The 16,351-nt window shown below is 35.9% G+C and overlaps 2 protein-coding genes across 2 annotated transcripts; both read left to right on the top strand.

The window, feature by feature from the left end:
* Positions 1 to 235: 235 nt before the first annotated feature.
* Positions 236 to 4,608, top strand: LOC132634909 (UDP-N-acetylmuramoyl-L-alanyl-D-glutamate--2,6-diaminopimelate ligase MurE homolog, chloroplastic). Its single transcript, XM_060351081.1, has 6 exons — positions 236 to 2,166; positions 2,741 to 2,857; positions 3,156 to 3,331; positions 3,502 to 3,647; positions 4,020 to 4,128; positions 4,267 to 4,608. Exons 1-5 carry the CDS (start codon positions 303 to 305, stop codon positions 4,036 to 4,038), a joined length of 2,322 nt encoding a protein of 773 aa, XP_060207064.1. The 5' UTR covers positions 236 to 302; the 3' UTR covers positions 4,039 to 4,128; positions 4,267 to 4,608.
* A 2,737-nt stretch (positions 4,609 to 7,345) lies between these two features.
* Positions 7,346 to 15,700, top strand: LOC132634910 (signal peptide peptidase-like 2). Its single transcript, XM_060351082.1, has 14 exons — positions 7,346 to 7,715; positions 9,160 to 9,318; positions 9,422 to 9,533; positions 9,813 to 9,935; positions 11,089 to 11,240; positions 11,338 to 11,526; positions 12,278 to 12,312; positions 12,514 to 12,670; positions 13,524 to 13,577; positions 14,099 to 14,191; positions 14,280 to 14,422; positions 14,850 to 14,920; positions 15,017 to 15,100; positions 15,386 to 15,700. The coding sequence occupies exons 1-14, from the start codon at positions 7,566 to 7,568 to the stop codon at positions 15,493 to 15,495; spliced, it is 1,632 nt and encodes a 543-aa protein (XP_060207065.1). The 5' UTR covers positions 7,346 to 7,565; the 3' UTR covers positions 15,496 to 15,700.
* The last annotated feature ends 651 nt before the right edge of the window (positions 15,701 to 16,351 follow it).

Here is a 16,351-nt window from a genome sequence, read left to right on the forward strand (position 1 = left end):
GAAGGACAAAATTAAAGACCAGCAATTTGATTGAGAAAAACTAAAGACCAGTGCCTTTGAAGGTCAATCCGCGCAAAAAAAAAAAAAAGATTTCTTCTATCTAACTTTTTAGGCCCAAATGTTCTTACTTACCAAGCCCAAAATTGTAAACAGGCCCAAATCCTTAGAAGTTATAAGTAGTTGAAACAGTTAACATCTAACGACGTCGTTCTAGCTTCTCACCTTCCAAAATCTTTAAACCCCTATCCATTACACTGACTGACAACACTCAAAAACCTCTTACCTTAAAACTCCGACCAAACATGCCCTTCACCCTTCTCTTTCCACCACCTTTCCCTTCACTTCTCCACCATACCCCACCACCCCTCCACTTCAAACCCTTCATAAGGTACCCCACCACCCTCACCACCCCCACCACCCTCACCCCCCTCTTAGCCATTGGAGCTGATGGTAAGTACTACCCCACCCCATCAGATGATGACCCACCTGAAGCACCTGAAGATTCAATGCACGGTGTTAACAAATTCCAGCAAATACAAAGACAAGCAGCTAAAGCAAGAAAAAAACAAGAAGAGCTTTTCAAGAAAGAACAGTCCATTTTTGTAAATGCATTAGCTGATGTTGAAGATGCACCTGATAATCCTAATGCTAATGATAATGACAATTCTGGGGATGATTTGTTTGGTGAAATTGATAAAGCTATTGCCTTGAAAAGAAAAGAGTTTGTTAAACAAGGTCTTTTAAAGCCTAACCCCAAGAAAACAGGTTTAAGTGAGGTTGAAGTTGAGAATGTTGATGAATTAGATCCTGAAGAAGTTGTTGATTTAGAGGAGATTAATGAGCTTACTGGGCTGACTGAAATTTCTGATGGTGAAGAAAGTGAAGGAGAAAGGTCTGATTTTGAGGTAAGTAGTGATGATATGGTTGTTAAAGGTGAATTTACTGATTTATCTTCATTTGATATTGATTTTGATGAGTTTGGTAAAGCAAAACCAAGAATTGTTGAACCTAAGTTTAGGATGAGTTTAGCTGAGCTTTTAGATGAGAGTAGGGTAGTGCCGGTGTCGGTGTATGGAGATTTAGAGGTGGAGATTAGTGGTATACAACACGATTCGCGGTTGGTTGAGAGTGGTGATTTGTTTGTGTGTTGTGTTGGGAGGAAAACCGATGGACATTTATATTTATCTGAGGCTGATAAGAGAGGGGCTGTTGCTGTTGTAGCTAGTAAAGAGATTGATATTGAGGAAACTTTAGGGTGTAAAGCCTTAGTCATTGTGGTGGACACGAATGCAGTGCTTGCGGTGTTAGCTGCTTCGTTTTACAGGCATCCGTCTAGAAGTATGTCTGTGATTGGGATTACAGGAACTAATGGAAAGACTACGGCGTCTTACTTAATAAAGGCAATGTATGGAGCAATGGGGTTGAGAACAGGCATGTTGAGTACAGTAGGGTATTATATTTATGGGGATAACAAGTTAGAGTCCCCTCATACAACCCCGGATTCCGTTTTGGTTCAGAAACTAATGGCAAAGATGGATCATAATGGGACTGAGGCTGTGGTAATGGAGGCTTCTTCTCATGGATTAGCATTAGGTCGGTGTGATGAGGTTGATTTTGACATTGCAGTTTTTACTAACTTGACGCGGGATCATTTAGATTTTCATGGGACCGAGGAGGAGTATAGGGATGCTAAAGCTAAGCTGTTTGCTAGGATGGTGGACCCTGCACGGCACCGTAAGATTGTGAATATTGATGACCCTAGTGCAGCTTTCTTTATAGCACAAGGAAATCCAGATGTCCCTGTTGTGACTTTTGCAATGGAGAATAAGAATGCTGATGTTCATCCCTTAAAGTTTCAATTATCTCTCTTTGAGACTCAAGTGTTGGTCAACACACCTCAAGGCATATTGGAGATTTCGTCCGGGTTGCTTGGAAGGCATAACATCTATAATATTCTTGCAGCTGTTGCTGTTGGGATTGCGGTTGGGGCACCTTTGGAGGACATTGTCAAAGGTATTGAAGAGGTTGATGCAGTCCCTGGTCGGTGTGAATTGATAGATGAGGAACAGGCTTTCGGAGTAATTGTAGACTATGCGCATACCCCTGATGCTTTATCTAGACTACTTGATTACGTGAGAGAGCTTGGCCCTAGGAGGGTTATAACAGGTAAGCAATCAGCAACTTGTTCTCCCCTCCTCTATTCAGCAATGGTGCATTTAAATGCTCGTGTTAAAATAGCAAGTCTCTGCTTTCCTTATGCATGCTTCTCTGCATAAGAACTTAGGTGGAGCAAAGTTTCAAGCTTTACGTTAGATTTCTAATTTCTAGTGTGGGCTTGGAAAGTTCTCATGTTCTTAGAACTGTGGTTTGGATATAGACTTACACACACATACATGTAAATCCGCATATTCTATTCCTGAATGAAGTGAAAATGTAAGTGAATAGAGCATCAACCTAGAAGTTATACGTATAGTTTGTGTCGTTGAGACTGAAGTTAATCAAACGTAGTTATTTTGTCGAAGGATTTTAAATCTCTCAAGATTACAAGTATAAACCAAGCCAGGCCATTAAGTTAGAGGTGTTGCCATGCAGAAGCTTCCCCAGGGTACTACTTTGTTTTGCCCTGAGGCATGAACCAAATTTGTTTTCAAACCATTGACTGTCATCCCCCTTTATCCTTATTAACATTTCTCATTAATGTTTTCAACTACTGAGGTAATACCTGTTTTGTTGCTTGAAGTTTTTGGTTGTGCTGGAGAGAGCGACAGAGGGAAGAGACCCATAATGGCAAAGATAGCAACAGATAAAAGTGATGTGACGATTCTGACATCCGACAATCCAAAGACTGAGGATCCTTGTAAGTATCATAGCTTGAAGAAGATATAACAGAGAAGGTTTCTGGAAATCATCATATTTGAGATCATTTGGCTTTCTTTTCCACTATAAGATTATGTAAACTGGTAGTCGCTGATCTGATCCTAGAAAAATAGTATGTTTCAGTGTCCTATCTGATATTATATATGCTACACTAGGCTGGATTAAGTTGTCCCTGGCACTGTTTATGCACTCAATTCGGTTAAATTAGTGTTGAATGCGCTTGCTTCACATGTTTGGGAGTCGACACTGAAGCTATATATCATCTTATCTTCTCTCAGTGGACATCTTGGATGATATGTTGGCTGGTGTAGGATGGACTATGCAGGACTACTTGAAACACGGAGAGAATGATTATTACCCCCCTCTTTCTAATGGCCACAGACTCTTCCTACATGATATCAGACGTGTGGCTGTGCGCTGTGCCGTTGCCATGGGTGAGGAAGGTGATATAGTTGTAAGTTCATTGTCTCCAGTCTTCTTCTTTTGTCCTTGTTATTTGTTTTCAAAAGCTAGCCCATTGTACAAGCTACATCTTATTTGGGTAAAAACATATTCATAATAGTAAGTGCTTACTAGGTGATTCAAATTTTATTTGTGTTGTTTAATCCAGTTCCTGTTAACCAGGTGGTTGCTGGAAAAGGCCACGAGACATACCAAATAGAAGGTGAGAAGAAGGAATTTTTTGATGATCGAGAGGAATGTAGAGAAGCTTTACAGTATGTTGATGAACTTCACCAAGCTGGAATTGACACAAGTGAATTCCCATGGCGGTATGTACCTTTGTCTTCTGTGTCAATGTTTGTAGTTGTCAAACAGTTATTATGCAATTATTACTTGTTGAGGTCTTCATCTAATCATTACAGTTTTTATACTAGCAACTCGGTAGAAGCTAGAACTTTATAGAGTTACTTGTATGACCGACTGGGCAAAGATAAAAGGAAGTTTCTAACTTTGCTGTTTGCAAAAACAATATTCTAGCTCCTCTTTGGTGTCTTAAGGATTACAGGTTATTGTGGTCAAGTAAAGGAAGGAAATGAAAAGGCTGGAGAATAGAAGTTTGAATGAAGTTCTTGATTTGATAGGACGACGCCAACTTTAATACTGGCTGTATAATTAACCCTCATATTACGATGCTGCTGTAGGTTACCGGAGAGTCATTGATACGATGCCGTAAAGTGTATGTTAAGATCTTAACAGTGTGCTGACGGCAGATAGCCATGGTGGAGTGCCCATTAAACTTGAATCAACATTGTAAGTTTCTTTGCATTCACCCCCGGTTCTCGCTTTTTGCTTTTCACAATCTGGAACATGAAAGCTCCTTCATTTCCTCTTAGTTTTGATCTTTTTTCCTGAAATAAATAGAATTTAAGTGCCTTTTTTTTTGGGCAGATTAACACTTTGCCGCCATTACATGTTGGTTATTTTCTAGAGAAACGGCAACACATCGCCCAAAGCAAAGTCCAGTTTGTAAGAACCTGTAGCTTGATTTTGATAGGGATCTCCATATCTAGAATGAGATTCATTAAGTGCTCACACCCTTCATCGAATTATGTTTGTATAGAAAGTACATAGAGATAAAGAGCAATTATCAAGTTAAGATGCTGTTCTGTTGTTTCAGATTAGGATTTCCTGTAATAGTGGAAGATCTTTCTTCAGCAACTGCTATATGATCAAAAAGTGACACCCTTGTATTAACTTAGCATGGGACTAGAGTAAGGACCAATAATTAAAGTCAAATACAGCTCTGATACATAAATGGCTACTCTAGGCTATATCTCACAATTGTATGGAGTATCTCTCAAGCCTTGGTGGGTTGAGTTATCCAATACTTGTAGTACTTTTGCAGGTGGAGCTAACAGGTACCTAGTTAAATAGTCGAAGTGCGCGCAAGAGACTAGGCTGTCACCATTATATAAAAAAAAAAGTCTGTTTTATATTCTTTCTAATACACTAAATCTAGGCAGTGTCGCAGTGTCTGCCTCCTGGACACTTCAATGCCTTTAATCCAATGGTCTTCAGGTTCTCCGCAATTAGAATCCACAACAATGCATAAGAGTTCAAATTTTGATCTTTTGACCCTGAAAAACACATCTCAACCACTATACATCACAACATTATAAAACAAGCTCCAGTTATTTGTTCACTGAAAAACATAAGAATCTTTTGTTATAGAGCTACAAGTTACCCAATGTCACTAAGCAGATAACAAACTGTGCCAAGAGCCTGTTACACCGGTCACTGATAGTGATAGCTACTGAATAATCATGATCAAGACAGGAACCAACCACCTCAAGGACTTAATGAGGTGGCCATGCCAAGTTGTCACATGCAGCTTCATAATATATGACAATACATTGCACCTAAGGATGTGGTCTAGTAGTCAATGAAGTGGGAAGAATATAATGAAAAAAAACACTAGGAAATTTCATCTTATTTGTCTAAGCTCTGGTAAACAAAGTTACTTGGTAACTATCCTGGTGGGAAGTAGCAAATTTCCCATGAAATAATTGAGGCGTGCAAGCTGGCCGCAACGCTACCGTCATCACATCAAATTCCATCAGCGTGCTATAATTTCTATGCAAGATGCATGCGTGAGAGCTAAACACGCACCTAAGTAGAAAGTATATTATTAGGTAAAATACTTGGGATATCCATTACCTACTATAACCAATTGGGAAGTTAGTGGCGGATCCAATCACGAGTCTACGAAAATCTCATATTTTAAGCTTGAACTATATGTGTATATAATTAGATTTACATTTCAGAACTCATTCTCTCAACTCACAATTCAACCAGTTTGAATTTCTCCACTCTTTATCATTTATCCCATCCCGTATTAGAAGCAATAAAAATAAGAAATTCAAATTGGTGACTAAATTGGATGAATGCCGTATATTCCACCCAACTTAGATCAAGTTGGGAACAAGTTGAAACATATTTGCACTTCAACCAAATTTTTGTCAGATCATGTTTGTTTCTTTTCACCTGATAGTGAAATATAACAGATTAATAATATGAGGAATGTTATATACTAACTCTTCTTCTATTTCTTCATTGATATTGATGAAAAGTGGAAGTTCTGAAATTTTTTGGGAGTGAACATGCTTATTTTGCCCAACTTTAAATGTTCAACTCATTTATTGACATTAAGAGATACTCCCTCCGGATCAAAAAGAGTGTCTACTCACTCATTGTACATTCCTTAAAAAAACACTAACTCCTAGATAAAAATAGATAATTTGAAAAAACTGTCCCTAATTAAATATGTATTGAGATTTGATCACATCTTAATAGGGGCAAATCTAAAAAAAATAAGGTTAATTTTTTCTTAATTTGATAAGTGAACACTCTTTTTTATCTGGAGGGAGTATATTAAAGGATTTTATTCTTGCACACTTTCATATAAAACCTTCTAATTGCTACTTAATAAATTAGTAATTTCACCTAGAAAAGTCCAAAGTTATAGAACAAATTTTAGTTTAACAAAGCGATTAAAAGGCCGGCACTCATCAGCAATCAAAATCCACATAAGCAGATTGTAAAAATCACTATGAGAGGACAATTGAAAATGACAGAGTGAGTAGCTTAGAATAGAATCATAAATAAGATGTCAAAAATTTTATATTTCCACGTTATTCCATATCAAGATAAAAAGAAGTTTCTTTTTTCGTTTTCCTTACATAAAAGGAAAAAATATATTTCTAGTTTAAGAATTAACACAAAACATTTTAAAAAAAACTGAATTTGTAAATTCAAAAACTCAAAAACTTCAAACAAGCTCCTAAGTCTATTAAACATTATCATATGGAAGTTTGCAACCAACAATATTGACTCTTACATTGTCTTGGTTCCTTTTTCCCAAAAAAATATGGTTTTGTTAATTCTTATGATGACCAAGGTGGTGAGTTCCACTTTTCATGAATTATAAGAATTTTTACTAAATAAAAAATTTTAAACCAAAAAAGTTTTCAAATTTTCTTCTTATTGTAATTTGTAAGAAGAAATAGGGAAAAAAAAAATATTTTCCTCTATAATTAATTGTTGCATTCTGCAAAAAGCAAATTTTGGTTCCCATGAGAAGAAAAAAACAAAAATAATACCTTCTCCATTCATTTTTACTTGTTCACTTTGCACTTTTTATGCTATTTAAGAAATAATAAATGGAGTACATAATATTATCAATGTACACATATTAATTGATGCATATTTTTATTAAATTTTGAAAAATAATTTAAAGTGAGCAATTAATACTATGAATAAAACAAGAAAAAATAAATTATGTTCTTTTGATATGTTAAAAGTGAAAATCTATTTTCAGAATACTGGATAAGTAAAAATGAATGGAGGGAGTACTAATTAAACTTTTAAAAAATAAATAAAAGAAAGATAACGTTACTAGCAATGAAGTTGTAATAAGCTAAACGGTGTCGTATAAGACCACAAAACCCATGCTTGGTGATGTCAGTCTCAAGTCTCAGTCTCTCTTGTGTTGGAAAAACAGTAGATCAAACTGATAATTTTTTTTTCTAATAATTTCTCACAAGAATTCACTTTTTGTATGATTAAAAAGTTAATAGTAGTTAAAGTTGCCTTTTTTTTTTCTTCAGTTCTTCATAAAACTTTCTTCTGTAAATACATTGTATGATCAAGAAAAGGAGAAATTTCAATTGAACTTAAGAGAAATCTCTATGGATTTCCATAGGATTAGCTTTGTAATTTTCATCTGTGGAGTTGTATTACTTTCACTCAACTTTCCTGCTAAAGTTACAGCTGGTGACATTGTTCATGATGATGACGTGGCACCCAAGAAGCCTGGTTGTGAGAATGTTTTTGTGTTGGTAATTTTTTTATTTTTTTTTGAATTTTTAAGCTAATTTCTCTTCGACCCAGTACGTTTTTGGTGATTATCTTATCTGGGTTACTTTCAATTTTGTGTGCTTTTGTGTTCTTGTACTCGGATTAGTGTAAATTAAGTTGTAAAAGGTGCTATTTTTTTTTTTTTTTTCTAATATCTAATGCTTACTTTCTCTTCGACCCAGTACGTATTTGATGATTATCTTATCTGGGTTTTGTTCAATTTTGTGTTATTTTGAGTTCTTGAACTCGGTCTAGTGAATATTTAGTTGTAAAAGGTGTCATTTTTAGCCCCTTTGTGCTGGTAAGGTGTAAAAGGTTAATTTCTCTTCGACTCCTATTTTACTTATATTTTCTCAACTAGGTGTCCTCTATTTTCTTTGGGTTCAAGTTGTTGCTAACTAATGAAAATTCAGCTGTGGAAGGTGCTGTTTTTAGCTTGTATCATATGTTGAGTTAATTTTCTCAACTGGATTTCTTCTATTTTGTTTGGTTTTGCTTATTGTGTTTGCATTAATGAATACTTTTAGCTGGATCTTGTTTTGCCTTTATTTTTCAACTGAATTTCCTCTATTTTGTTTGTTTTTTCTTTATTTTGCATAAAATAAAATATTTTTCTTGAGCTTTTATGCTTTTCTTGAGCCGAGGGTCTTTCGGAAACAGCCGTCCTACCTTGGTAGGAGTAAGGTCTGCGTACACTTTACCCTCCCCAGACCCCACGATGTGGGATTTCACTGGGTTGTTGTTGTTGTTTCTTTATTTTGCATGCATTATTGAATACTTTTAGCTGGATCCTGTTTTTCAACTAGGTTTCCTCTATTTTGTTTAGTTTTGCTTTATTGTGCTTGGACTATTGGAAGCTGTGCGAGGTGCTATTTTCAGTGTGATCCCATGTTAACTAATCTTTGTCTATTAAGTTATTTCTACCTTATAAAAAAATTATGTCCATCCCAGTTCCAATTTATTTTTCTCTTCCCTTTTGATGTTTTAAGTTATTATTTGATTTTCTTTATTAGGTCGTAATGTTGTTTTTTTAATAGCATTATTGACCTTGGGGCAATTTTTGAAGATAACAACATACTATATTTCCTAAAAGTTCATGTAATATATTAATTGCAGATGTTACATTGGATCTAATGTCACATATTCTGTTAAGCTGCTAGAGTGCAGAACTTTTCATTGTCTAAATAACAACAACAACAACATACCCAATGAATCCTACAATGTGGGGTCTGGGGAGGGTAGAGTGTACGTAGACCTTACCCCTACCTTAGGTAGGGAGGCTGTTTCCGGAAGACCCTTGGCTCAACATCTTTATTTAACATGGTTACCAAAGAAGTTAACTTTTGATTTACCTTGCTGGTGCTTAACACTTCAATGGCTTATTCATGTTATCCTTTAATTGCCTTTTGTTGATGCTTTGGTTAGGTGAAAGTTCAAACTTGGATTGATGGTAAAGAGGATGCAGAATTTGTTGGTGTTGGTGCTAGATTTGGCGCTACTATTGTGTCAAAGGAGAAAAATGCACAGCAAACTCCGCTTACTCTTTCTGACCCTCGGGATTGTTGCAAGCCTCCAAGGAAAAAGGTTATTTTCTCCATGTAAATGCTTAATATAACTATATGTATACCTAGGGCCTTTTGCTTTATGCTTCTTACAATGCCTTTTATTTTTCATTTCATTTTGATAGCTTGCTGGAGAGATCATCATGGTAGATCGTGGCCATTGCAAATTCACAACGAAGGCTAATAATGCTGAAGCTGCCGGGGCTTCGGCAATCCTGATAGTAAATAATCAAAAAGGTAATTGGTGATTGATGAATCTGCATGGACTGTAAAGTTATGATTATAAGCTATTTATAATATGTGGTGTACTCAGGTTGATGCCAGTAATTGGATGTCTTCTGCAGCAATAATGAGTTTTGGAAAAATGAAGTCTAAAGATCAAAAATTTCTTATTTCTTCTAATTGTTCTGTCTGAGGGGGTTTTGTGGAGCTCTTGCTGTTTTTCTGTTGATCAAATGCTGCAATGCCAGTAACTCACCGCTTGCAGTTGTTTTACGGGTGTCATTTGTTTTGCAGAACTCTACAAGATGGTTTGTGATCCTGAAGAAACAGACCTAGATATACACATACCTGCTGTTATGCTACCTCAGGATGCTGGGACAACACTGAATAAAATGCTTTTAAATGGCTCGTCATCAGGTTAAATTCTGAGTTTAGATGCAGCTTAGATGAGAAAGCACTTCAAATCAACACGTTCTAGTCACTGTTAAAAGCTCAATGCAGGGATAATGCTGTTAAATAATATACTCGATTAAGCTCCTAGGGCTTTGGTTCTATGATAAGGAAGCAGAACTGTCTGTGTAGATTGTGAACACATCACCGTTAAGCCCTGCATGTGAGTAGGAGCAGGGTAGAGGGACAGGACCATACTCCTCTGAGTTTCGGACCTGATGAACCAACTAGGGTTGGGCCAACTAATTCACAATAGATTTCTCGGTTATAGAAAAATAACAATAATGTGCTTGATCAGAAAATGCTGTTAAATGATAGCTTCACGTACAGATAGAAGTCAGGTGCTGATATCATGGTTAATTTGGCCTGCAGTCATATGATAGGAAAAGCACTAAATTTCACAGTTAATCACCTCATGCTCCTGCAACTTCATGATTGTTAACTTTGGGCTATGTGTAGTTTTTGTACTTTCAAAACTGAACTTTGTCATAGATTCAGATGATGAATATGAAGTACTTCAAAGGTTTTACTTCCAAGAGATAATTATGGTGCACAATTTTGTCTAATTACACGCTTATAGTACAAATACAATCTTAAAAGGAAAAATAAGCTTGGACGTTTCAGGTTCCATTAGAGATATGAGCTTGTCATGTAGATAGAGTGCTATTGCAGTGACTAACCAGTCACATGTTAGAGTGCCTTGTCTAAAGTCTAAACTGATGAATTGTGGAGGAATTATAATAGTTGATATGAGAAGTAATTTTCTAATTTGATCGTGCTCTATATAAACATAGAACGTGAGGGATTCAGCCTGTTACTTGTCTATACACAAAGCAAGGTAAACAGACATGCAGAGGTGAGCAAATGATAATACACTTCTCCAGAGATTCAGATGTTCTTTTTATGCATTGAGATAAATCTAGCTTAGAGCAATGGATATCCTTTTCTTTTTCTTTTTGCAATGCTTATATTTTTTTAGGTATCTTAGAAAAGCATTCACTATGCTCATTGTTTTTAAAGGCTTTCATAACTTTTTTTTTTTTTTAATGAATTAGAGACTCATGGTACTTTAACTTTGATAGTGACAATCTTTTTCCAAATCTTTTGCTCTTTCATTTAGTTACCGTGCAACTCTACTCTCCAAAACGACCTGTAGTGGACAGTGCAGAAGTATTTTTGTGGGTGATGGCTATTGGTACAATCTTGTGTGGTTCTTATTGGTCTGCTTGGAGTGCTAAAGAAACAGCTATAGAGCAGGACAAGCTGTTGAAGGTCATCCATCCTTAATTTAGTAGCAATCTTTGCTAGAGTATGGTGAGATAATTGCGCTTCAGTTTTGCATTAATTTCCTATTCGTCTCTTTTTGTAGGATGCTTCAGAGGAAGAGCTTTCAAATTTTGGAACTGGTGGCTCAAGCACCGTGATGGATATAAACGTGATATCAGCATTCTTATTTGTTGTTGTTGCTTCCTGCGCCTTGATTGTATTGTATAAGTTGATGAGGTTCACGTGGTTCTTTGAAATCTTGGTGGTTCTCTTTTGCATCGGTGGTGTAGAGGTGTGTGTGGTTGCTATGACATGTTGTTTATGCTTTAGTCCATAGACTTGTGTTCGCAGATGATATACTTGTCCAAGTTTGACTGCTTTAGATGGTTATAGTGGGATATCATTTCAGGCAGGATAGCGGTGCACCTTGGGGGTACATATCTTTTCTTAACAATATGTGACACGGGATTAGGAGGAGTGTTGAAAATGCTACAACTTCTATAATACATATACAGGATATGATTAGCAACATTGTTGTCTTATTCTAATCCTATCCTATGTGATAGGCTCACATCCTCGAAATTTGTACCCATATAGAAGAATACCATTAGATATGGTCCATTCATGATTTGCATTAGCTCTTCAGATAACAAAAAAAAACTTATGATTAGTTAGTGCTCAGTAAGTTTCCATATTATTATAAATTAGTTATTTATAAATCTTTCAAAATCAAATAAATAAATCAGTTATTTTGTATATATTTATGTATTTGCAATGTATAAGTTGTATGTTGCATATGAATGTATTGTCAACTTAATTTTTTTATAAGGTAACATGTATGTATAATAAGAGTAAGATTGACTCCACTGAGAACTGTGGCAGTCTTCCATAATTACAAGAGGGAGTGAATAAAATCAACTTATATTAGAGAAGCAGATTTCTTCTACTATAGTTATATTGTTTATCTGTTCCTCTCTTTCTATGACCCTGTTCTGGCTTCCGCAATCTGTTAATGATGTTGTTTCGGTTCCTTTCACGTGCAGGGGCTACAAACTTGCTTAGTTGCCTTGCTAGCAAGGTATCATTTGTTTTACTTTATTTGCGTATACATAGTGTAATTTGCTGTCTCTTTTATTTGATAAGGTAAGGTAATAGCACTTTGCTGTCTCTCTTTTCAGAATTTAGATATGGTATTGGAACTTCTGCTTTTGATAACGAAGTTGGAAGTTCTGTTACACAGTTAATGTCTAATTGTTTCAGGTGTTTTTTTCCTTTTCAGGTGGTTTAAGCGCACGGGAGAGTCATTCATTAAAGTACCCATTTTTGGTGCTGTCTCTTATCTTACTTTGGCTGTTTCCCCATTCTGCATAACTTTTGCAGTGGTTTGGGCAGTGTACAGAAATTCTTCTTTTGGCTGGATAGGTCAAGACATACTTGTAAGGATCATTTCTTTTTGTTTTCTTACATACTTGTTTGGACCATTTTTTTTCATATCCTCTGCAAACTTTTTTTTTTCTTTTTCTTTCAACAAAGTCTGTTGAAATTTTAGTGCCCTGCATCATCAAGTCTATCAAAAAATTTGGCAGTTTTGATTGCTATAAACAAGAGATTCCCATACTAGATTGTTGTCCTTTGACTTTGTTGTTTGCTGCCCAAAGTTGGATTTTGACATCCTAAGATGTTTGACACCATTAAATTTACTGTTTTATTCCATACAATTTCACATATTCCAAATTCAAATATATCTGACAATTCAGAATCGTAATAACAATTTCTTTCTTATTCAAAGTAACTCTGAACAACTGTTTTTAAAATTTTCTTCCTTTATAATACACAAGTCAGTATCAACTTCTTAAACTTCGTATTTTATCAAGCATGTCACATGAAATAACATTAAGGGAGTAGTAAATATAATGACTGATCCATATTCCTCTATATCGAAAAAAAAAGGACCAGATCATGTACCTTTAATCTCAGCTGGAATGAGGAATGAGACATGGTGAGTTAATTAGTTAGTTCAACCAGGTACTACCATGATGTTTTTGTTCCCAATAGTACTAGCTTTCACGGTCACGCCCCCCCACCACCACAAACCCCCCGAGCCGATGCTATATTATGTGAGACTGAGTTTTCTCATTTGTAGGCTATGTTTATTTTACTGTTTGAGAGGTACATCAATTGATGATCTTACTCGTTTTTCCACAGCTGTTACATGTGAACTGTAGGCTATGTTTATTTACAGTTCGTGGTATATCAACTAATGAACTTACTCTTTTTTCTTTTGGATAGGGCATCACACTAATAATTACAGTTCTGCAAATTGTGCGGATACCTAATCTCAAGGTAAACAATTCTACCCTTTTTTGCATTAAATGGAACGAGCATGAGTGAACGTCCAGTTAATCTCATCTTGCAATTATCTTATAGCCATGCCGTGTTTTAAGTTGGTGACTTCTTTTTTACTTGTTTCCCTAAGTTGTATATTCTTTCTAGTGTCACAAACAAAGTACATTTTTTCCCGCATTTTGAGGATTGATGCAAGAAATGGTAGCCAAGTTCGCTTATAAATTTCAAAAAAATCTTGCTGAGAGATTTTCTTATTCGGTTGTTAGAAGGTCAATGCTTCAGGTGTTTACTATCTTAAATGCTGTCTTTGACTGACATCAGTCAAATGTTGGTTACTATTGCTGAGGTGTCAAACCAACCTTGTCTATTCTATTATTAGCATCTCCAGTTTTAACTTTACATGGTTCTGAAGAGCAAGTGCTAGATCAACTCACTCTACTAGCATTTTTCTTTTTACAGCAAAGATCTTATGACAATCTTATCATTTCTTGTAAATATTAACTAGCGTTATATTTCAGGTCGGTACAGTTCTTTTGGGGTGTGCCTTCATCTATGACATATTTTGGGTGTTTGCTTCTAAGAGTCTCTTCCATGAAAGTGTGATGATTGTGGTAGGTAAAATCACTTAATTTCACTTTGATTGAATGGGAGTTGCTTCTAGATATAAGTCAATAATTTGAATTTTCCATGTTTTTGAAGGTAGCTCGTGGTGATAAAAGTGGGGAGGATGGTATTCCAATGCTGCTGAAGATTCCTCGACTATTTGATCCATGGGGTGGTTACAGCATTATTGGCTTCGGTGACATCCTATTGCCTGGCCTGCTAGTAGCATTTTCACTTAGGTTTGATGTCTGCACTTTCAATTTTAACCTGTATCTTAAGGGAGAAAAACCATACCAAACTTTGAATTTGTTCATCACTTTATTAGCAATCTATGTGGTTTTCTTTGCGAGGGTATATCGAGTTGGGGAGTAAACGTATTTAGGCTTGCGACTGTCACATAGCCTCGTAATTTAGTCTTCTTTCTGTTATTATATTGAGTTAAATAACTTTGACATCTTACAAGATTATATCATATGCACCTCAGTATTCACACATCCAATATTTTGATAAAATGCAAAACATAGACATCTTGGACCCTTTCTTCACTCTGCTCACTCCCCAAATACACACATCCAATACCTCGATAAAATAGACACTATAGAGATCTCGGACACTGATTGCAGCATTTTTCTTTGTTGTTCATCAATAAAATTTGTTCCTTTGCAGGTATGATTGGCTTGCAAAGAAGAATCTTCGCGCTGGTTACTTCTTGTGGGCAATTATTGCATATGGATTAGGTACTTAATGATATCTACTTTATAATGCGCCTGTCGCTTAGGTTGGAGTTTTTTCTGTTCTACTAGTTGATACGTGTTCTCTTGAATACCTCGCAGGTCTTCTGATTACATATGTAGCATTGAACTTAATGGATGGCATTGGCCAACCTGCACTTCTTTACATCGTCCCATTCACCCTCGGTAATTCTCATCAAATACTTTTTAAGTCATAATGAGTTTCTTTTTGGAGGTCTCCAGCATATCCCTTAATGCTGAAGAATACAACAGTGCCAATTTCAAAAAAAGAAACAAGAAAAAGAAATCGTAAATAAAAAATGTTTTTGGTAACCAAATATCGTAAATGACTTTCCCACGGAGAACATTTTATTGGAAAATGACTTCCGTCATACCAAACATGTTCTAAATCTTCGTGAACAAGGAATTCCAAGTTTCACGATCACCTAACAGATATATACCTTTGTGCAGGGACCTTTTTGATGCTGGGGAGAAAGAGAGGTGACCTGAAAATTCTTTGGACAAAGGGTGAACCGGAAAGGGTGTGTTCACATGTTCATCTCGAATCAATGGAAGAATAAGGCAATCTTCCTCTTGTAATTATATTATACTGACCTAAGTATTATCTGCTAGCATCAATCATTAAACAGTCTGGTATCATCTAGCTGTTTAAGGCTTAGCAAAATCTTCAGTTGTTAAAGTACACATTGATGTGCCAGTTAATGTACAGCTGATTGATCAGCATTTGTCCCTTTGGTGAAAATAGTGTAGTTGCTTGTTTTATTATTATTTCCACCCCAACCCCGCTTCCTCTTTTCCGGACAATATGTTCTTTTTTTTTGTTTTAACAATCATCTGGTATTCGAAGTAAGCACACTGGTTAGACTAATCACGATTAAGACTCGAACACAAGACCGCTTATTAGACTAATCACGAATTCACGATTAAGACTCGAACACGAGACCACTAGTGAAGCGGGGATGGATTTCAACCATTGCACCACATCCCTTGGTGATGTACAATATATTCTTTGCATTATTTTATCTTCCAATTCTTTAGAGGCTAAGTAATTTTGAGCCTTTCGAATTTTTAATTTGTCATTCCACCAAATGCGGTAATCCATTAAATTCTTGTGCTTGCTATCAAACAAGAGGAAACAGATACATCCAGTCACTTGTCAATATGTCTACCACACGGGACTGACGGGAGAGAAAAGACAATTCACTCTAGAATGTTAGCATGAGTGCGACGTTTGTGAATATTTTTCAACGAATGTGTTTGGTGTTTAAGGAATGACAAGTTTGGGTTAGGACATGGTCAAAGAAGGGTGAGAGGAAATAAATAAAAGAAATGAGAGAAACCGAGAAAAAAATATAACTGTTATAAAACTATATAATTGGAAATAAACAAGAGAAACAAACTAATAACTTTGTAGAA

The sequence above is a fragment of the Lycium barbarum genome, chromosome 4 (genome assembly GCF_019175385.1).
Source record: "Lycium barbarum isolate Lr01 chromosome 4, ASM1917538v2, whole genome shotgun sequence".
Taxonomy (NCBI): domain Eukaryota; kingdom Viridiplantae; phylum Streptophyta; class Magnoliopsida; order Solanales; family Solanaceae; genus Lycium; species Lycium barbarum.